This window comes from Eleutherodactylus coqui, chromosome 2 (assembly GCF_035609145.1).
Source record: "Eleutherodactylus coqui strain aEleCoq1 chromosome 2, aEleCoq1.hap1, whole genome shotgun sequence".
NCBI classification, from domain to species: Eukaryota; Metazoa; Chordata; class Amphibia; order Anura; family Eleutherodactylidae; genus Eleutherodactylus; species Eleutherodactylus coqui.
The window spans coordinates 43,436,437-43,458,410 of NC_089838.1; the positions used below are offsets into that span (position 1 = coordinate 43,436,437).

A 21,974-nucleotide genomic window follows, 5' to 3' on the forward strand; every position below is an offset into this window, starting at 1 on the left:
GGAATAACTATCCAGGTCAGGCCACTGAGATTCCCACTGATCACAAGAATGGAGACTTCAAAGCTTCCCAAATTAATGGGACTGCTGGAGTGCAAGTGCTTACTACTTATATCTCCAGTAGTCCCAATGGAAAGAACGCATGCTCTGCCGCTGCTCCATTCACACATGGAGATGCATTACCCCCGTTCTCATGATCATCAGGAATCTCAGCGGTTGAAACCCTACCAATCAGATAGTCAAGTCGTCCCCTATCCTGTGGATAGGAGATAACTTTTAATCTTGGCACAACTCCTTTAATGGAAAATAGTTGTAAGAAATCATGGTAGAAAGCAAAATTGGTAGATTTTGTTTATTACTGCGCCGTAAATGTATTAACACACGTTCACTAATGAAGGTTAACAAAGAGCATATCTGATAAGTTGATTAACAGACTTCCAATAGCTGGGAACCCACTGATCCTGCAAACTAGAGTGCTTGGTCCCCATCCCCAGAGGAAAGTTCACAATGCTTGAGAGGTAAATCCCCGCCATAGTGATAGGGTAATTTTCTAACTTTTAGCCACAGTAATAAAGAGTGTTCTTTGGTTTGGGGTCCCAGCAGATAGACCATCAGTGGTGCTATAAAATGATCCAGTCTTCTGTACAAAAAGTAATTGATCATAATTTTTTAGGCGCACCGATCTCAACTCACATCCTTTGCTCCCATGACTTTGATACTTTCCTTCATCTCATTTACATACTCTTGGTCAGGGTAAATAAGGAATCCTGTGAATAAACTGTCCGTCCAGTATGGGTCGTAGAAAAGCCCATTCTGTTCAGAGTAAAAAATCTGTAGCCACACTTCATCTCCGGCTTTTAGTAGAAGTATAGTGGAGCCTGAGGCTATGTCATGGTTCCCAGTGTTTGCATCAAAAGTCTTTATTTTGTATTGACCGTTGTGGACCAGACCGATGGCCAAGTGTTTGTTGGCCAAAGTGATGTCATACGTAAAGAAATAAATCCCAGGTATGCTGCATATGAATTTCCCACTTGTTGTGTTATAATGTTCTCCTTCATTCATGAGGATTTTATCAAATTTAATGGGCAAACGTTCTTTTGGGTAACTCTTTGTAACGGCTACAGAAAATGCTGACTTTGCTTTTTTGTGCCCACAACTGCATGGTCCAGGCATCCCTGTATCACCTTTTTTTCCTTTTGGCCCCTTTACCCCTCCTTCCCCTGGCTTTCCAACATTTCCACTGATACCCTTGAGTCCTCTTGGGCCAACTCTTCCTATGGCACCCTGTTTGCCCTTGCCACCTTGTTTTCCTGGATTTCCAACTCTACCAGGTGTACCTATGGAAGGAAGATGACATATAGTGTATGCATTCATTACTATCGTTAGTAAATACCATTATTTCTAATAATAATCTTCAATAATCACCATTATTTATATAGCGCCAACATATTCTGCAGTACCTTGCAAGATGCTCAACGCCCTAAGAATGCAGGGTTCAGGGCAATCAACTAATCATCCCAAGTCCTGCTCTCGGCATCGTGGCAAGCAGCTGATGTTGTCAGGGGAAGCTACGGCCAGCCTAACGTCTCCTGAAATGGCCTTTCACATGAATGGTGCAAAAGTTCCACCAGAAGGGGAACCACTCTAATTGATCAGCTCTCTGTTTTGGGGCATAGAGGGGGTCCCAAGTGGGGGCACCCCACTCCATGATGGTCACATGTCCTTATAGCGCATATGAACAGGGAACGCCATCTCGGCAAACCCCTTTAATGCTTTTGTAAATTGTACAATAAAAATTTGCTTGCTTGCAGCTACCACTAGGGGAGGCCTACTGATGACTGATTTGTAATGCTCACCTTAGTGGTGGATGCAATTAGAGAGATATGTAGCATTTAACTAACACAATTTAGTAGAAAAAATCCTAAAAACATAGGCAGTATTAAAATAAATCAACTTTTATATACCCTAATGAAGATCTCTTGTGCCCCTAGATGGCTATTTCTGTGGACACCATGTATGGCTGGCAACTAGCAAAGGGAATAAATGTATGTGGCATGTGGCTATCTGGCTAGCCTGGTAAGTTATACACTAATGTACCGCTTGATGGTAGATAGCAAACAACTTTGAGAAAAGAATCCCTGAACTGACTGTATATTTATGCACCGCTTAGCAAAACATTGATTACCTTCATCGCCAGTTTCTCCCTTTTCCCCATCTTTTCCATCTCTCCCATCTTTTCCCATAAACCCCATTCTTCCAATGGTGCCAGTTGATCCTGGATGTCCTGGTACTCCTGGTGGTCCTGCTGGTCCTGGTAAACTGCAGAAAAGCTGAGAGGTGCCTTTCCGGTAGTGCGACTCTCCATGAACAGTGCTGCTGACAAGATTATCTGCTGAGCATTGAACAGCCCAAACCAGGAGCATAAGAGATATCATGTTGAACCCTGTGTAATGATGACACCAAAATAGATATTAATCATATGTCCAGTAGAGAAAAAGGCTGAAAATGTTTCAAGTACGGTAATACATTATGTGGATGCTTCTATATGCATAATTTAATACAATAAGGTTAAGGTGTTGTGATGTTGTAAACTATTAATGGCCTATCCTTGGGATAGGTCATCAATAGTAGATCAGTGGAGGTCCACCATCTGGGATCCCCAAAGATCAGCTGTTCGCCAGTCCTTTGTTCTCAAGCACTGAGCTTATTTCTGCAGGAAGCAGACTGCTCTGTTCTCACTGCAGTGGCCAGGTTTGGTATTACAGTCAAAGTTCTCATTTACTTCAATAGGAACTTTGTCTGTAGCACCAAGCCTGACCACTGCTGTGGGAACGGAGCTGTCTGCTTCTTGCAGAAATCAACTTAGTTTACAAGCCTACTTGCCCAGCGAACAGCTGATCTGTGGGGGTCCCAGGTGACAAACACTCACTGATCTATTATTGATCATCTATTCTAAGGGTAGGCCATCAATAGTTTACAACTGGATAACCCCTTTAAGGCCTTATGCCCATGGCTGTGACGCACTCCGCCAGCGAAATATCGCAGCGAAGTCCATCACGGCGCCCCCCAAAGACCTCATACTCACCTCTCAGGATCACCGCTCGAGTCCCATCTGGCGAGACGGTGCGCATTCGCAGTGCAGTGCATGATGTGCTCACAGCGGAAGTATCGTCTGACGGCCGGGATCCATTGACTACAATGGAAGCCGGCCGCACGTTTTTCCGCGGCAATTAGAACATTTCGCGGTTTCATCCCTGCTGCGGAATTCCGCGGTAGAATCCCGCAGCGTGAACATTGAGCTATTGGGTTCAATAGAACCTAATAGCTGCGGGATAATGCTGCAGATTTCCACTGCTTTTTGCAGGCAGAAATCTGTCTGTAGGCATTAGCCCTAAAGTGAACCTAGTAGGAGAAAGCTTGTCTATCAATCACAGGTACGGTATGTTTTAGTTCCAGTAAATAGGCTTATTTGTTGTATGATGAAAACTTATACGGTTTTCCAACATATCAATTCCTCACAGTTTTCACGATCTCTGCTTGTCTTTGTCAAGTCAGCTGGTAAAAAGTTCAGAGTGAACATATTCTAATAGTGCCCTAATGCTAACCAGGTAAAGGTGCCGGCAGGAAAGCCTCAAGCCAAAAGAGTGAAATATGCAGTAACAATCTAGGACAGAATTGACACGCTGCAGATTAGAACATTTGCAGCTTGCCATCAGTTCCCTGTGATCTGTTCCACTACATATGGATGGGTTAGTTCACATATATTGTTCTACTGCTTTAGTCAGAGCAGAATCATTAGCCACCAGCGAGTCCGGTATATGGCATCATTGGTGTAGTAGCATAGACTAAGATGGGTGGTATGACATACAGTCCTGGAAACTAGGCATACAATATGTATTTCACAGACAGCAGCACTCCCTGAACATCCACATTCTTTGGCTGAGTTGTAGTTTGCATAGATTCTTGCCTAAGCTTTGTAGACTGGTCATAACTGGAAACATGCGCTCTCCGAGCTCAAGACAGTAAATTGAAAGCAGAGGTACCACGTGTCCTTGTGTCCTACTATGTGTGGGTGTACTCCAGGAGATCCTATTCACAACATGTTCATATGTGTTATTCTGCAGCACTCTGGGTAGGGATTCTATCAGGAAACTGTTTTTTTGCAAAACAGTGACTTACCCAAGTCCTAATGACCAACACAGATGCAGAAGCACTTCATTCTGATACATTAAGGCCTCATGTCCACTAGGAAATTCGGGCCCGCATGGATTCTCCATGCAGAATCCCGCAGCGGGTCCCTCCTTTCCCGCGGATATGAGGCCTGAAAATTGATTTTTCTTACCTGTCCGGACGCAGCGGATCTTCTTTCTTTGGCCTGGCAGATGTGCTCAGCACCCCGGAAGCGTGCCGCGCGCATGCGCTGTGCACTCTTTTTTTTTTTTCTTAACTCCTGCTCTCCCGTGCTCCCACGCCGGAGAGCAGAAATTCAGCTGCGGGTGTGCCGCGGATATGGACGGCTTCCATAGGCTTCTATGGAAGCCTGCGGGAGACCCGGAGAAAATGGAGCATGCTGCAGGTGTTTTCCCTGACGTGCGGATCGCAGGCATCCACAGGTATTTACTTACCTGCAGGTGTCCAATGCATCCCTATGGCCGCGGAAAACGCGTGCAGGACACCTGCGCGGATTTCCTAATTCTATTTGTCCAGTGGACATGAGGCCTAAGGCCGCCTGCACACGGCTGGGTCGGATTCCACATCTGTGCCTAGCGGGTAACCCCAGCGTACCTCTCCGCTATCTTCATATCTGTGCTGCGGATGTGCCAGGTGGCGCACATGCGCAGTACAGATAATGCGGCACTGTCACTAGGCGATGATGCGGATCCTGCGACCTTTCCGTAATGATGAAGGCAGCACAGAAGCAGCACAGAATTGCAGCATGCTGCTATTTCTCCTCCACAAGTGAAAAATCGCAATCAATTTCTGCTCGTGGGCAGGAAATCAAGTTTTGCCATTGTATGCTATGGGTGGCAATTGCTGCAGAATCCAGAAGCGGACGCCAGTGTGCAGGCGGCCTAAAATAGAAAATAAAGAAACCTTGCAAATAGCCTTCATTTACTCCTTTCCCATATGACATATAATATACTGTTTCCTCAATTTGATGTAATAATATGTCATAATTACCAATACCTGGCAAAGTTCCCACAATCTCAACTAAATACAGACCTATATCCTTCATAAATGTAGATATAAAACTTTTTTCTAAAACGCTAGTTAATAGATTTTCTCAGTTTCTCCCAGCCATTATACACACAGATCCGGTGGGCTTTGTCAAAGGCAGAGAGGCTAGGGATAATATTATAAAAATTCTAATTTTGACATCCAAGGCTCAGACTGGGGCTTTGTTCCCAAGTGCGTATATTGCACGCTGTTTTCACGGCCAGCTGATATACGCTACGATCTTAGCAGTAAAAGCTCGTGAATGGGCGCAGAAATCTAACGTTTGTACACCCGTTCAGACGGCATGGGCCCCGGGCATATACGCCGAGGCCGCCATGGCGTTGCCCCTCCCCCTTCCCTTCCCCTCGCCGGCTCACCACCTCTCTCCTCCCCTCCAGCTGATTGCAATGGGAAGGGGAGGGATGGGGTGGCACTAAGCTCCGCCCCCATTCCACCTTTTGTCCAGAGCCAGCAATGGGAGTAGCCCAACGGGGCAATGCTTAGCTCTGCCCCCATCCCACCCCTTCCAATAGCAATCAGCCAGAGGGGAGGAGAGAAGAGGGAGGAAATTTAGCAGTCACGCTGCTAAACTCCCTCCCACCTGTCTTTTCCGGCCGCTATCTTTGGCTCCCATAGGAGCCCATGTAACAGCCGACGTATTCCGGCCCAAAAGATATATTTTACGTAAAAGCTCTATATTGGCCGGCTGGGTGTTTTTACGTCACAGGAATATGGCCATGTGATCTGATGCATTGGAATCCAGTGCATCAGATCACAGCGTATATCGTCCCACCGTGAAAACAGCGGGCCGATATACGCTCGTGGGAAAGAGGCCTGAGTCTGAACCCAAGTGTTTGCTGTCTGTAGATGCTGAAAAACCCTTTGACAGAATCCTCTGGGGGTTCCTGGCGGAGACTCTTAAACAAATAGGGCTGGGTCCTAAATTTTTAGCTAGCATTCTTGCTCTCTACCCCAGCCCTACGGCTAGGATCAGAGTGAATGGCAGATTGTCATCCTTCATTCCTATTAAAAACGGCACCAGGCAGGGCTGTCCCCTATCCCCATTACTTTATGTATTGTTGATGGAACACCCTGCAACTGCAATCAGGAATAAACCAGATATCCAGGCCCTGCAAATAGGGAGAGTCCATTATAAGACAGCACTATATACCGGTGACCTTTTACTCTACATCACCGACTCCGTATCACCCTGCCTTCCCTGATACAAGAGTTTGAGTGTTTTGGCCATCTATCCAACTTTAAAATAAATTATTCAGAAACAGAAGTTCTAAACATATTACTGACACCAGCAGAGGAAAAACATCACAGGACATTCCCCTTTTAAGTGGCAACAGAAGGCTTTTAAATACTTGGGAGTACTTATCCCAACAGACCACTCTAAATAGTTTCCCTTGCTACCTTCTTGCATACTCGCACTATTATGTCTATGGTATGTGTCTCTTGCCTAGATTGAATACTGGTCATGCACCCCCCATATAGTATCATCCCCCACTTCTATGTCCAGTTTAAGGGGGGAGGTGTTATTTATGTAAGAGAGACATAAAACCTCTGGGTGGGTCACTAGCCAGTTGCTTAGTGAATCTAATTAAACTATTCCCTCTCAGCTGTTGGCTGTTGCTTGGTTTTAAAAGTAGTTTCCATTCACTGACACGCATGTGTCTGTTCCCCGTGATGAAGTGGGACTGGGATCAAGTGTAACCTTTATGCAGTTTAACACGGCAAGAAACAGGTATGTGCATAAATTGTCCTAAAACCCTGCACTTCCTGACCAATCACGACTTCTACTTATCTTTACTGTTTTCTATCAAACCTACGTCCAACGCCCACCTCTGGTGCATTCTATCCATATCAGCCCCTCTCTCCTTTCTTCACCCATGCACAGCTCACATGCACTCTTCACTTGCCTAAAACGTCTCAATACCCCTGAAGCCACAATGAAACATAACTATCGCCTTCATAAATCCCATACCCACCTGCTCACCCTCGCTATCCTGCTGTTACTAGCAGCAGGGGACATTTCTCCCAAATCCTGGGTACCTTCTAGTGCTCCTTACTATTAACCCCACTAAAACACCCATCTAGCCCAGCCACTACTCTGTTCATACCCTCCCCTGTTTCCTTTCAATGTGCGCTCTGGAATTGCCAGTCAGCATGCAACAAACTCCCCACCATCTATGTCTTTTTCACTGCTAAATCCCTAAACCTGCTAGCTCTAACAGAAACGTGGATACAGCAGTCTGACACGGCCTCCCTTACTGCACTGTCTTACAATGGCCTGCAGTTCTCCTATACCCCAAGACCGGAAGATAGGCGAGGGGGAGGAGTAGGTGCTCTTTTCTCCCCGTAATGCACCTTCCAGGTCTTCCCACCCGATACCCTCACTCACTTTCCCATCATTCGAGGTACCTGCCCTATAACTTTTCCATCTGCTGTCCATGCGAGTAGCAGTTATCTACTGCCCCCCAGGTGTTCCTCACCTGTTTCTGGACCACTTGCTGCCTGGCTCCCCTTCTTCCTTTCCTGCGAAATCCTAACCTTCATCCTAGGAGACTTTAACATCCCCACCAATTACCCATCTCCTTATTCCTCCGTCTCTGCTCTGCTTCCCACTTGACTAACTCCCCGCTCCCGCTCTCAGATCATAACCTCCTCTCTTTCTCTGTCAAGCTTTCTAGTATCTCCCCATCCCCTTCTACCTACTGTGAGGGATTAGCGTTTAGGATCGGTAGCAACCTGGGCATAAGCAGTCAGAGACAGTGACACATAGGATAAAGTCTTTAGTCCAGGCTTTGCCTGGGTTTATTTCCAAGCAAACAAAAACAAAATACAGGCCTTAACATCAGGCAAGCACAAAGTAAATCCTGCTCGTCTGAGCACTTACTATACACGTAGCGTCCCTGTCTACACACTGGTAACAAATAGCTCCTGCACACAGCCAGCCAGGACTCTCAGACCTGCAAAGGTCTCAGCTCTCCTGCTGGCCCTGTAGGCCCAGGCTTTATATGGCCTGGTACCAGCCCCGCCTGGTACGTGGGAGTGACCATCCCACCCTTCGCTTTGGTCACTCCAGGAAAAGCCGGCCGGGATTGTGTGGCTTGGAGCCACCTACTCACTACCACGTGTCAGTAACCTAATGTTACTGACACCATACTGCCAGCTTCCTCCACCGAGCCCAGGCTGCTCGGTGGCACGTATCTGCCCAGGCGCTCCCCAACGCCTCATAGGAGAGCATCCTAGGCGAAATATAACAGCCCTCCAGCACTTTGCCGGTCACCTTCTCACATACCCTCCCCCTCTGTTCGCGCCTGTGGGGTCGGATACCTTTAGCCGCCATGCAATGCGTCCTTGACAAGGCATCGGCATTGCCCTGTAGCTTTCCTGCCCTGTGTTCAACAGAGAAGCTGAAGTTTTGAAGTGTCAGGAACCACCTGGTGACTCTGGCGTTTCTCTCTTTTGCCTGTGACATCCAGGTTAAGGGAGAGTGGTCTGTGACTAGCCTGAAGTGCCGACCTAGAAGGTAGTATTTTAGGGATTCAAGGGCCCATTTGATGGCTAGGCACTCCCGTTCAACAATGCTGTAATTTTTCTCAGGTGGCGTGAGCTTCCTGCTCAGATATATCACGGGATGTTCCTCTCCCTCTACTTCCTGGGACAGAACTGCTCCCAGTCCCACATCGGATGCGTCTGTTTGGACAATAAATTCTCTTTTGAAGTTGGGTGTGACTAACACTGGGCGTCTACAGAGGGCCAGTTTTAACTCTTGGAACGCCTTTTCTGCATCAGGGTTCCACTTGACCATGACTGACTTACTGTTCTTGGTCAAGTCTGTTAGGGGTGCTGCTATGCTAGCAAAGTTTTGCACGAACCGCCTATAGTACCCTACAATACCTAAAAAAGCTCTCACCTGCTTTTTAGTAGTGGGTTGTGGCCAATCCTGAACGGCTTCAACTTTATTGACCTGGGGTTTTATAATACCCCTGCCTATTACAGACCCCAGGTATTGTGCTTCTTCGAGGCCTATGGCGCACTTCTTTGGGTTTGCTGTGAGCCCTGCTTTTCTAAGGGAGTTCAGTACTGCCTGTACCTTGGGTAGATGGCTGTCCCAGTCTTCGCTAAAGATGATGATATCATCTAAATATGCTGACGCATATTGACGATGGGGTTTGAGTATGATATCCATCAATCTTTGGAAGGTTGCTGGGGCTCCATGCAAACCGAAGGGTAGGCAGATGTACTGAAACAACCCTTCTGGTGTGGCAAACGCAGTCTTTTCTTTCGCGCTCTCTGTAAGGGGAACCTGCCAGTAGCCTTTAGTAAGGTCGAGAGTGGAAAAGTACCTGGCATGACCCAGTCTCTCATTAACTCGTCCACTCTTGGCATTGGGTATGCGTCAAATTTTGACACGTCATTTAGCTTCCGGAAGTCGTTACAGAAGCGCAGAGAGCCATCAGGTTTTGGTATCAGCACGATAGGGCTGGACCATTCGCTTTTCGACTCCTCAATTACTCCGAGGTCTAGCATTTTCTTGACCTCCTCTGAGATGGCTCGTCTGCGGGCTTCTGGAACCCTGTACGCTTTCAACTGAACCTTTACCCCTGGTTCAGTTATAATGTCATGTTTTATGACACCAGTACGCCCTGGTATATCAGAGAACACATCTGAATTACGCTGTATAAATTCCCTCGACTCTTATTGTTGGGATTTGGACAGGGACCCTGATACACACACCTCTGGGACCGCACCATGGGGGGTGCTCACTGCAGTCAGGGCTTCTCTGTCCTTCCATGGCTTAATTAGGTTTACATGGTACAATTGTTCTGGTTTCCGCCTATCTGGTTGGTATACCTTATAATTTACCTCTCCGACTTTCTCAATTATTTCATAGGGCCCTTGCCATTTTGCTAGGAATTTACTTTCTAGGGTGGGCACCAACACTAGTACCCAATCCCCAGGGTTGAAGGTTCTCACCTTGGCGGACCTGTTATATACCCGGCTTTGGGCTTCTTGAGCCTGCTGTAAATGTTCTTTAACAATGGGCATGACCGCCGCAATTCGATCTTGCATGAGGGAGATGTGTTCAATCACACTCCTGTAGGGGGTGGACTCGTGCTCCCAGGTCTCCTTAGCTACATCAAGGAGCCCTCGGGGACGTCTACCATACACTAATTCAAAGGGAGAGAACCCAGTGGAGGATTGTGGGACTTCACGGATTGAGAACATTAAATATGGCAGCAGACAGTCCCAGTCCTTCCCATCCTTATTGACTACCTTTTTTAGCATGCTTTTTAGGGTCTTATTAAATCTCTCAACCAGACCATCCGTCTGTGGGTGGTACACCGACGTCCGTAAGTGCTTAATATTCAGCAGCTTACACAATTCCTTCATGACCTTTGACATAAAGGGGGTTCCTTGGTCCGTCAGGATCTCTTTTGGTATGCCCGTGCGGGAGAACATGTGAAGTAGTTCTTTTGCAATACCCTTGGATGACGTATTGCGTAAAGGAACGGCTTCGGGGTAACGGGTGGCATAGTCTACAACCACTAATATATGTTGGTGACCCCGGGCAGACTTTACCAAGGGCCCAACTAGGTCCATAGCGATCCGCTCAAACGGCACCTCTATGATGGGCAAGGGCACTAAGGGGCTCCGGTAATGGGGCATAGGAGCTGTTATCTGACACTCCGGGCACGACTCACAGTAACGTTTTACATCACCATGTACCCCCGGCCAGAAAAAACGCTGAAGGATGCGTTCCTTAGTCTTTTCGCTCCCGAGATGACCTCCCAGCACATGCTTGTGCGCCAGGTCTAAGACCATCCTGCGATAAGACTGAGGTACCACCAGCTGTTCCACAACCTCCCCACGGACCTTGTCAACCTGATACAACAATTCTTGGTTGACTGCAAGGTGTGGAAACACAGTATCAGCCCCTGGAAATTGAGGCTCCCCATTTAGTACTTTAACATTTTCCCTGGCCTTTACTAAGGTGGGGTCTCGGAGCTGCTCAGTTCCGAAATTGGCACGTGAGACCTCTAAGTCAGGCATAGCAACCACTTCGTCCTGTACCTCTGTCTCACCCGCTAGTACTGTTAAGGGAAAGTTATCCCCATTCTCTTGGGTCACCCCTACTGCTGGAACCGTACCCTCAGGGTCAAACGGTTCTGGACACACATCATACACATTTGCATTATCATGAACCTTATTTGCAGACAACCCTCGGTGTCGCCACAAGTCCCAAAATGAGGGAAAGTCTCTCCCGAGGATCACGGTGTGCATTAAGGATTTTACGACGCCCACCTCATGGGTGGCAAGTCCACACGGAGTATCAAGTCGTACAAGGGCAATAGGATAGGGATACTCCTTGGTGTCCCCATGCACACAAACAACCCCCATGCGACGGCTGGTGAAGGTTGTGGGATCGACCAGGCTGGAGTGCACCAGCGTAACCAAGCTCCCTGAGTCCAGTAGAGCTGTCACCGCAAAGTCATTCACCTTTAGGTGACATAATAGTCGATCAGTCTCTGACGCAGTCTCTGCAGAACACACTGGCCGTGCGAACATCGACCTCCGCCGGGCAGAGTCACAGTCCATTGGTTCCACCGTAAGTGGACAGTTGGCAGCAAGATGCCCGGGCTCACGACAGCGCCAACATAGTATGGGGCCCCGGTCCCCTTGGGGTTCTACCCGGGACCGGACTGTCCAGTTGGGACTCCTCTTCTGTCCCACCTGATCCCCCTCTGAGCCGCCTCCCTTTGGGACATTTTTGACACCCCTTACATACGGAACAGTCTTACCCGGTGCTCCGGCCGACTTGCTGTTCCCAGGGTTGGAACGTCGAGGAGGCACGGCTTGCAGTAAGTCCTCCGTGGCTTTATACCTCTCAACGAGGCTCACGAGTCGGTCCACGTCCTGGGGACCTCCTTGTCCCACCCAGCGCTGGATTGCGGGGGGCAGCGAGCGGATAAACTTATCCAGAACCACTTTGTGTACGATCTCTGCCGGGGACGACTCCTCCGGCTGCAGCCACTTTCTCACCAGGTGGAACAGGTCGTACATCTGGGAGCGAGCTGGCAGGTGGTCAGCAAAAGTCCAGGCATGTACGCGTCGGGCCCGCACATGGGTGTCCACGCCCAAGCGTGCCAGGATCTCACCTTTCAGCTTATTGTAGTCCTTGGCACCCTGCTCACCGAGGTCGAAGTAGGCCTTTTGGGGTTCTCCCGTCAGAAAAGGCGCTACTACCTCAGCCCACTGAGGCGCCGGTAACTTCTCCCTCTCGGCCACTCTCTCAAAGACCGCAAGATAGGCCTCAATGTCATCGGTGGCCGTCATCTTTTGTAAGGCCGTCTGTACCGCGGTACGGGTGGTGGGGAGCGAACCAGAAGACCTCTGCGCACCTTGCGCCAGGAGAGCATTAGTCTCGGCCTGAGCTCGCATGGCCTCCTCATGGATCTTTTGCTGCTGGGCCAATGCTTGCTGTTGCTGCACGTTCATTTGTACCAGCTGCTTTATCAGTTCCTCCATCTTGGCAGTATCTGATGGCTGTGCTGTTGCAGCTTTCACCCAGGACATGGGGGTTACAGCACTCTCCAGTCACTCTCTCTTGGGCAGTTGCCCTTAGCAACGGTTCTCCAGCTGCTGCAGCAAAATGTCCATTAATTGGTGTATGTCTCTTTAAGACCGCTGCCCGCATCCAAACACCATATGTGAGGGATTAGCATTTAGGATCGGTAGCAACCTGGGCATAAGCAGTCAGAGACAGTGACACATAGGATAAAGTCTTTAGTCCAGGCTTTGCCTGGGTTTATTTCCAAGCAAACAAAAACAAAATACAGGCCTTAACATCAGGCAAACACAAAGTAAATCCTGCTCGTCTGAGCACTTACTATACACGTAGCGTCCCTGTCTACACACTGGTAACAAATAGCTCCTGCACACAGCCAGCCAGGACTCTCAGACCTGCAAAGGTCTCAGCTCTCCTGCTGGCCCTGTAGGCCCAGGCTTTATATGGCCTGGTACCAGCCCCGCCTGGTACGTGGGAGTGACCATCCCACCCTTCGCTTTGGTCACTCCAGGAAAAGCCGGCCCGGATTGTGTGGCTTGGAGCCACCTACTCACTACCACGTTTCAGTAACCTAATGTTACTGACACCATACTGCCGGCTTCCTCCACCGAGCCCAGGCTGCTCGGTGGCACGTATCTGCCCAGGCGCTCCCCAACGCCTCATAGGAGAGCATCCTAGGCGAATTATAACGGCCCTCCAGCACTTTGCCGGTCACCTTCTCACACTACCTACCGTACAGGAACCTTCAGGCTATCACACCCAAAACTTTGCTGAGTCCCTACAGTCCTCTCTGTCCCCCTCCGTGACCCTAGACATCCAATGCAGACCATGGCAGCCCTGACTTAGGCCTCCCTCACACAGGGCGTTTTGTACAGCGTTTAGCGCTGCCTTTTCAGCCCAGCGCTAAACGCTATACAACACTCCCATTCATCTCAGTGGGGCTGCTCACACAGGGCTGAAAACGCAGCGTCTTCCAACGCTGCGCTTTGACAGCGATGCATGTTCTATTTTTGAGCGTTTTCAGCCCTGCGTCGTCCATTGAAATGAATGGGCAGCGGTTTTAGCACTGCTGAAAACGCGGCAACACTCAGTGCCGCGTTTTTGGCAGCGTTAACTGCTCGCCGATTTTCGGGGTGAGGGCTTGCAATAGAAGCCCTACCCCGAAAATCAGTCCCAGCTAGGCTAGAGGAAAAAAAGAAAGTAATACTCACCCAGCCACTGCAGTCCGGGTCGCGGCTGCTGGTCTCTGCCCTCACACACGCTGCGTTTCTGCAAACGCCCTGTGTGAGGGAGGCCTTACACTGCAAACGCGCTTCATCCGGCGGTGCTCTAGGTGTGCTGAACGGCTGTGGAGGAAGTCTCAAATTCTGCAGACTTTCTCCACTTCAAATTCATGCTCAGAACCTACAACCTTGCCCTCCACCATTCCAAACAAATCTACTTCACCTCTTTCGCCGCCTTACTATCTCACAACCCTAAACAACTCTTTGACACTTTCCACTCCCTCCTCAGCCCAAAATTGCAGCCCCCAGTGACAGATCTCAGTGCTAAAGAGCTGGCTGCTTACTTCAAAAAGAAAATTGACGACATCCAGCAGGAAATAACCTCCCAATCCCAGACTAGCCCTGACCCTAGTCTCATCAGTACTGCATCTAGCTCCTGCTCACTGTCTGTACTCAGACTGACGACAGAGGAAGAAGTCTTTAGATTGCTTTCCTCTGCTCGCCCCACCACCTGTGCTAGCGACCCTCTTCCCTCACACCTCCTCCGCTCCCTCTCCCCGGTGTCATCTCCCATCTCACCGCTATAGTCAATCTTTCTCTGACCTCTGGCATCTTCCCCTTCTCATTCAAACACGCTATTATATCCCCCCTGCTAAAGAAACTGACTCTTGACTCGACCGATGCTACCAACTACCGATCCATCTCCAACCTCCTCTTCATCTCCAAACTACTAGAATGCCTGACTCAGACTGACGACAGAGGAAGAAGTCTCCAGATTGCTTTCCTCTGCTCACCCCACCACCTGCGCTAGCGACCCTCTTACCTCACACCTCCCCAGGTCCCTCTCCGCGGTGTCATCTTCCATCTCACCACTATATTCAATCTTTTTCTGGCCTCTTCTCCATCTACAAAGCCCCCATTGGACAGACTATCAGGAGATTTGGCTTTCAGTACCATCTCTATGCTGACGACACCCAGCTATACACCTTTTCCCAGCATTCCTCCAGAATGCCACCGACTGTCCGCTGTCTCTAACACGATGTCCTCTCTCTACCTAAAACTGAACCTCTTAAAAACTGACCTTCTCCTGTTTCCGCCCTCTACTAACCGGCCTCATCCTGACATCTCCAACTTATTATGTGGCACCACCATAACTCCCAGACAGCATGCCCACTGCCTTGGGGTTATATTCGACCCAGATCTCTCCTTTACCCCCTACATCCAATCTCTTGTCAGCTGCACCTCCTAGAACATCGCAATAATCCGCCCTTTTCTCACCGTGGATACGCTAAAAACGCTCACTGTTGCCCTCATCCACTTTCAGCTCGATTATTGCAACTCGTTGCTGATTGGCCTCCCCCACGCCAGACTCTACCCTCTCCAATCCATCCTGAATGTTATCTTCCTGTCCAGCTGCTACTTGGATGCCTCTGCCCTGTGCCAGTCACTACACTGGCTGCCTGTCAAATACAGAATACAATTTAAACTCACTACCCTCATCCACAAAGCTCTCCACATTACCGCGCCACCCTACATTGCTTCTCTCATCTCAATATACCACCCAGCCCGCGCCCTCTGCTCTGCTAACGAAGTCAGACTAAGTGCCCCGTTAATTCGAACTTCTCATTTCCGCCTCCAAGACTTCTCCAGAGCAGCACCGGTCCTCTGGAATGTGCTACCAAAAGCTATCCGGGCAATCACTGACACACTAAACATCAGGCGTGCTCTAAAAACGCACCTCTTCAGGGAGGCATACCATATCCCCTAAACCAAACCCCTCATAATAACATGCCCCCTGTCCTACCAACTGTAGTTCCCACTAGCTGTAATCAACAAGCACCTACAGTCATACCGATTCAGCCACTATGCGGCTTAATGTCTGACCATTGTCTATGTGTATAGCATCCCTCACTCTCCACCTCGCCATACTGTGCACATCTCCAGCCCCTTTACCTTCTGTATCACCCTATTATCTGAAGCATATAAGCTTGTTGAAGCAGGACCCTCACCTGTACTGTTTCCATCAATTGATTACTTCATGTAACTGTGGCCTTGTTTTTATTCTCCGTCTTGTAAGTACTGCGGAATATGTTGGCACTATATAAATAAAGATTATTATTATATTTATCTGCCCCTCTTGGAGCGCACATTAAAGGACCTCTCCTGTTATGCCACGAACGACCGGTCATGGTTTGGACAGATAAATACCCTTACAATGGATGTAATACCTAGGTTTTTGTACATGTTTCAGGCAGTTCCTATTATACCTCCTATATCATTCTTTGACAGATTACGATCAGCCTTGATCAGATTTGTATGGGGACGACAGAGACCACGACTAGGAATCAGTTTTATCATTTCCTAAGACTAAGGCCTCCTTCCCACGAACGGATTTACGCTGCGTAAATTCGCGGCAAAAATCCGCTGCGTGGCCCCCTGCTATTAGGTTCTATTGAACCTAATAGCACAATGCTCACGATGCGTAATTCCACCGCGGAATTACGCACCGCGATTTCTCCCGTCCTCACCCGCAGCATGCTCTATTTGCTACGGGTGAGGACGGGCTGTACGCACTGACGGCTTCCATTGCAGTCAATGGAAGCCGTCCGTTCACGCTATCTCCCACTGTAACCAGCGGGAGATAGCGTGAAAAAACGCTTCCCCACCTACCGCCGCAGCGTCATTTGACGCGGCCGGCGCGTCACGTGACACTGCCGGCCGCGTCACGTGACGCTGTGGGCGTGTCACACGACGCGACGGCGGTGGGCGGGGAAGCGTTTTCACGCTATCTCCCGCAGGTAAGTATAGGGGCTCTGGGGGGCGCCGTGACGGGCTTCACTGCGTAATATTACGCGGCGGAGCCCGTCACGCTCGTGGGAAGGAGGCCTAATGGGGGGTAGGTTTGCCAAATTTCAAACTCTATCATTCAGCTGTAGTCCTAATGCACCTTTTAGATTGACACTACCACGCTAATAAGCAATGGATAGTCCTGGAACAAGTAGACTGCCTGGGTACTATTGTACATTGTCTCCACCAACGCACAGCAACGCGCGACGGGTAGATCTGGTTCTTCATATAGTGATGATGTATAACTACAGTAGAGAAGCATGTGTGTCCCTTTACAAAGAACTATTGTTTGAAAGCCGGAGAACCGCTGCATTTACTGGCATGCTAAGACTAGCTTCAGACGGACAATCGCGATTTTTTTCCACGAGAAAATCATGACAAAATCGCGTCTTTGTTCCCGTGATTTTTGAGCATCAGCTCAACAGGGTGATAAGTGAGAAATCACTCAGTTCTGGTAGTTTTGTGCTTTTTAGCATAACTAAAAAATAAGCAAATATCGGCCAGTATAAACAGTAGCTGCTCAATGTTACACCGACTCCAGCTTACTGCCTTCATTCGCTTGCAGGATTATGGCTTCTGTGTCAGGGCCCTTTTACACAGGTTGACAAATTGTTCGGATTCCTGCGATCCAGCAATAATCTGATTGTCGTTCATCCTAAATGCCTGCAGCGCAGATTATATACCGAATGATAACTCGTACCGCATTCAGTTTATACATGCAGAAAAACAATACAACGATCAGGCACATGTAAGTGTGGCGCCCTGACAGGTCGGTGGATCCGCGGAGGGGTTCAGGTGTCAGTTACGGCAGCAACGAATGCTCCGCCAGTCTCCCCCTCTCGCAGAGACGCAACCTGCGGAAGAAACAGTGATGGGAACCCAATGAGGATGGGGCGAGGTGTCAGTGAAATGAGACCCAGTGGTGAATAGAGAATCAGAAAGTAAATACAAAACATACAATTTAACATTTCCAATAAATGAACACATTTACACCAGAAGTGACCATATAAGTGCGGTAGTGATCCTAATCCAGGTCATTAGATAAACAGGCAATTGTTCATCTATCTGTGTGAAAGCACAGCAGTAGTCATTGCTGGAACGGCCTGTCGGCCATCTGCGCCTGATAGGTTGTCCCGTGTAAAAGGACCCCAAACAGGAGTAATAGTCAGGCCGGAGCCCATGGTGCAGCTATGGGGCACCCAACAATCAACTCATGTAAACTGACTTTTGCTAAGTGCCTTTTGGCAGCCGCTTATTCACTAGACAAGTATTGGGCGAGCTTTCTGCTTACAGCGCGATTTTGCATGAAAATATCCACATGGAAAGTACCATTTAAAGAAAGACAGTGATATGTAACATAATCAAGACAACCAATAGCATTTATTAAAATTACACAAAAACTAATATATGCAAAACCAAAGGGCAAAAGTCTTTCCCTAGAAAAAGTAATTAATTATCCCCCCCCCAAAAAAAACCCCCCACTGAATTAGTGAAAACTGATAAATTGGTAGGGGTCCGACTGCTGGGACCCCCACTGATCCTGAGAAGAGGGAACAGTGTCCCTCCTATTTTACAGTTCAAGATACATGCTCCCATTTCCACAGTTCGGTGCGGAATGGAGACGCTGGTCGCACATGCACAGTAGTAGCTCCATTATTCACAATGGCGCAAACACATAGCTGAGCGTTGTGTTCGGCTATATCTGTCTGCCCCATAGAAATAAATGGCGCTGTGTAGACAGAAATAGTTAAGCCCAGCTCTCGCCCATTTCTGCCTGCCACATAAAAATGAATTGAGCAGACAGAGATAGCCGAGCGCATTGCTATTGTGTGGAATGGAGTCACTGCCGTGCATGTGCGACCCACAAATCCATTCTCCTCTACGGAAATGGGAGCTCACACAACTGTAAAATAAGGGGGGGGGGCATGATTGTGGGGGTCCCAGCGCTCAGATTCCCACTTATCTATCAGTTATCATCAGTAGATGGGTGAAAAAATGCCCTACAACCAGCATACCCCTTTAATGTTCTATTCCACCAGAAGAGTTCAGTTATTAAAAACTGTGGATTTTCCTGCTGGGATTTAATCTGACGTTTTCCATCATTAGATGCCAAGTCTAAATGCTGAAAGTCTCTGGAGCAATAAGGAAAGAATCCCTTTATAAATCTGTCCAATAATTGTATGGTTGTTGTATGCATAAAAGAAACTAAGAGATGGCATACAAAGACAGATTAGTCTGTTGATCTCAGAGGTTGTCCTTCACTAAGGCCGCTTTCACATGGCCGAGAGAATCAAGCGAGGTTTGTGCGATGCGAGATGCACAGATCTTACACGGATATGAACATGAGCGGCATGTTCTATGTTTGGGCGTTCCCTCTGAACTCATCTCTCATTGTTTTCAATAGGGCCGGCAAAAATTCCATCTCCCTATGTATAGAAATAATAAATGATGATGTATTCACCTCTCCCTGCAGCAGTCCATCTCTGCTCTGACACTGTGTCACAGGCTGCAGTAGCCTATTGCAGACCTCAGCATAGCTACCACACAGCATATCTATCACATAGCAGGATTATATACAGTGGCTCAGCCCTAGAATATCTCGGTATTAGTGTATCTTGACGCCACCAGGAACTCCTGGTAGAGTCAAGTTTGACAGGGGATTGACGCCCCCTGATGCTGATTGACTGCACAGCAGCCTAGAAAACTAGGTCCTGGAACGGCACTAAAAGCAAGGGGAAAAGCATGGAGTGGGCCGTGGTGCAAACGGAAATACAGTAATACCTATGTCTCCGCAGCAGCCCCTGTCAGCTCCCCCACTGACATTTGCCGGCCACCGCCGGGACTGTCTGCTCCGTACCCGACGCTCCAGCACGGACATTTGCCGCCCTCACCGCCGCAGGGACTGTGTGGCTCCCGCTCCCCCGCTGACAGCTGCCGACCTGAGCGCTTCTGCTTCGCCGCAGTGAAAGCCGCATCAAGCGGGGTGGGGGGAAGCCTTACAGTATCACTCACCCTGTCCGCTACCTGCATCCCACGGTATCCTACAGCAGCTGGGGGTCGGCCTGGCTATTGGGAGTGGTGTTGGCTAATGTCGAGCGCCGTAAAACAGGCAACAGGATCTTTTGCCCTCAGTGCTAGCAGCATGAGGAAAATTCTGTGTTGTGCGTCGCTGGCCAACGTTTTGCGCTTGCACCAGGGGCACCTCCATGTTCTTTCCCCCTGCTTTTAGTGCCCTTCCACGACCTAGCTTTCCACCATGCTGTGCAGGGCGTCAACCCCCTGTCAAACTTGACTCCACCAGGAGTTCCTGGTGGCGTCAAGATACACTAATACCGTATATCTCTATAAAGGCAGCAACTAAATAATAGTCAGATATCAGCTCTACACAGTGATAGTGATTACAGTGCAGTTACCACCACCAGCGATCTCAGGTGACATCTTTCCTGATTGGTGGCGTTCATTTTTGTTTTTCTTCTCTATCTAGATCCAGACTGACATGAAGATTTGTTCCAACCAGGACTCACCTCTGCACACTTTTCCTATGCTGCTGGTACCCCTAATATACCTTTCAGTATCCCTATAGTTCTAGTGCATCCTCTGTGCCCCCCACAAAGTTATAGTGCCCCCTCAAACTTATAGTGTCCTCTCTGTTCCTCCTCTGTAGTAGGCTATCATAGACAATTAATGGATCAGTAGTGCAAACATCTGACCACAACTCCATTCAAACAGAGGACCCCATTCTAACGTCCCTGGGGATCTGGGGAAACTGAATTTAGGGATTGAAAAAAGAGTCCCATAGAAGAGTTCGTTTGCAATGCATATTTATAGTCTTCTAAATCTGGTTTGAGAAAATGTGCCACTAATACACATACAGCTCTGCATTCTGCTCATTCCATCATACCGTACTGACTGCCCCCCACCTTCCCTTCCAAACTCTGCCTGTATATAGTATATGGCTGTCATACTTACTCTGGGCAGGAAAGACGAGCAGCTGGTTGCTTTCACAGGGTCACTCACTCATGTAGTTGGTGAAATCCTTCAGCTGATGGGGGTGTTGGGCATTGTCAGGCTGTCCTGGGGATCATGTGTGCAGTCAGCCACATCTGCTCATATTCTCTCCGTTTTCCTTCAGTCTGAACTTTTTCGTTCTCTTTTGCCAAAACATATTTTTCTAATGTTGTAATTGGCTTAGGGTTCTCTTTACAAGTTACGTCACAAAGGAAATCAGACTTCTAAACAGATGGTTGGAAAGTACATTCATTGTCAAAAACAATCCAGTCCCTAGAAGAAGTTGTCGTGTTGCTGCAAAATTCGACATGCAGTTCCATCTCAGGCAGATATGCCAATGATGAGAGTTGTGATGTGATTAGATGAACCGTCCTGCCACCTGAGGCCCTAAAAGTGGTTCCCCCTTGTCCTATAAAAGGCTCTCAGAGGCTCCTTGTGTGTGGTGACCTCTTCTTCCCCTTGTCTAGAGCTTGTTGACCACTAGACGGCTCCATGCTGCATCTAAGAGATTTCCCCAGTTAAACGTTTAAGGCCTCATGTCCATGGGGAAAATACGTTTTGAAATCCGCAGCGGATCACCAGCGCGCGTGTTCCACATGTAAAATTTCCCATAGGAATGCATTGATCACCCGCGGGTAGATAAATAGTCGCGGATCGTATTTTAAAGTGATTTTAAAATTTCATGTGCGGGAAAAAAACGCGACATGCTCCATTTAAGTGCGGATCAGAATGTAAGCTCTCGCCTACGACCTGATGGTTGCAAGTTCGATCCCCGCATGATTCAGGTAGCCAGCTCAAGGTTGACTCGGCCTTCCATCCTTCCGAGGTCAGTAAAATGAGAACCGCATGGTGGGGGGGGGTAATAAGTAATAATTACCTGAAAGCGCTGCGGAATAAGTTGGCACTATACAAATACCAAGATTTATTTATTTTTTATTTTTTTATCACACTCCGGATGGCCCCCATTGATCTCTATGGGTGCGGCATCCGCATGTCACCCACATGCAATAAAATACAATTTTAAGCTCATTCGCACTGCATCCGCAGCAGAAATCCACATTACAGCGGGCCTGATTTTCCCCATGGACATGAGGCCTAAG

General features: G+C 48.4%; 1 protein-coding gene across 1 annotated transcript; it reads right to left on the bottom strand.

Annotated features, from left to right (window-relative positions):
- Positions 1-335: 335 nt before the first annotated feature.
- C1QTNF2 (C1q and TNF related 2) lies at positions 336-21,006 on the bottom strand. Its single transcript, XM_066590694.1, has 3 exons — positions 20,836-21,006; positions 2,183-2,440; positions 336-1,334 (listed from the first exon to the last, which is right to left on the bottom strand). Exons 2-3 carry the CDS (start codon positions 2,430-2,432, stop codon positions 682-684), a joined length of 903 nt encoding a protein of 300 aa, XP_066446791.1. The 5' UTR covers positions 2,433-2,440; positions 20,836-21,006; the 3' UTR covers positions 336-681.
- Positions 21,007-21,974: the final 968 nt, after the last annotated feature.

Bases quoted from the DNA above. Each gene is read 5' to 3' on its own strand.
- C1QTNF2 (XM_066590694.1), bottom strand. From the start codon at position 2,432: ATGATATCTCTTATGCTCCTGGTTTGGGCTGTTCAATGCTCAGCAGAT. The intron at 1,335-2,182 runs GTAATCAATGTT...TTCCTTCCATAG, and splicing joins GGGAGAAACTGGCGATGAAG to GTACACCTGGTAGAGTTGGA.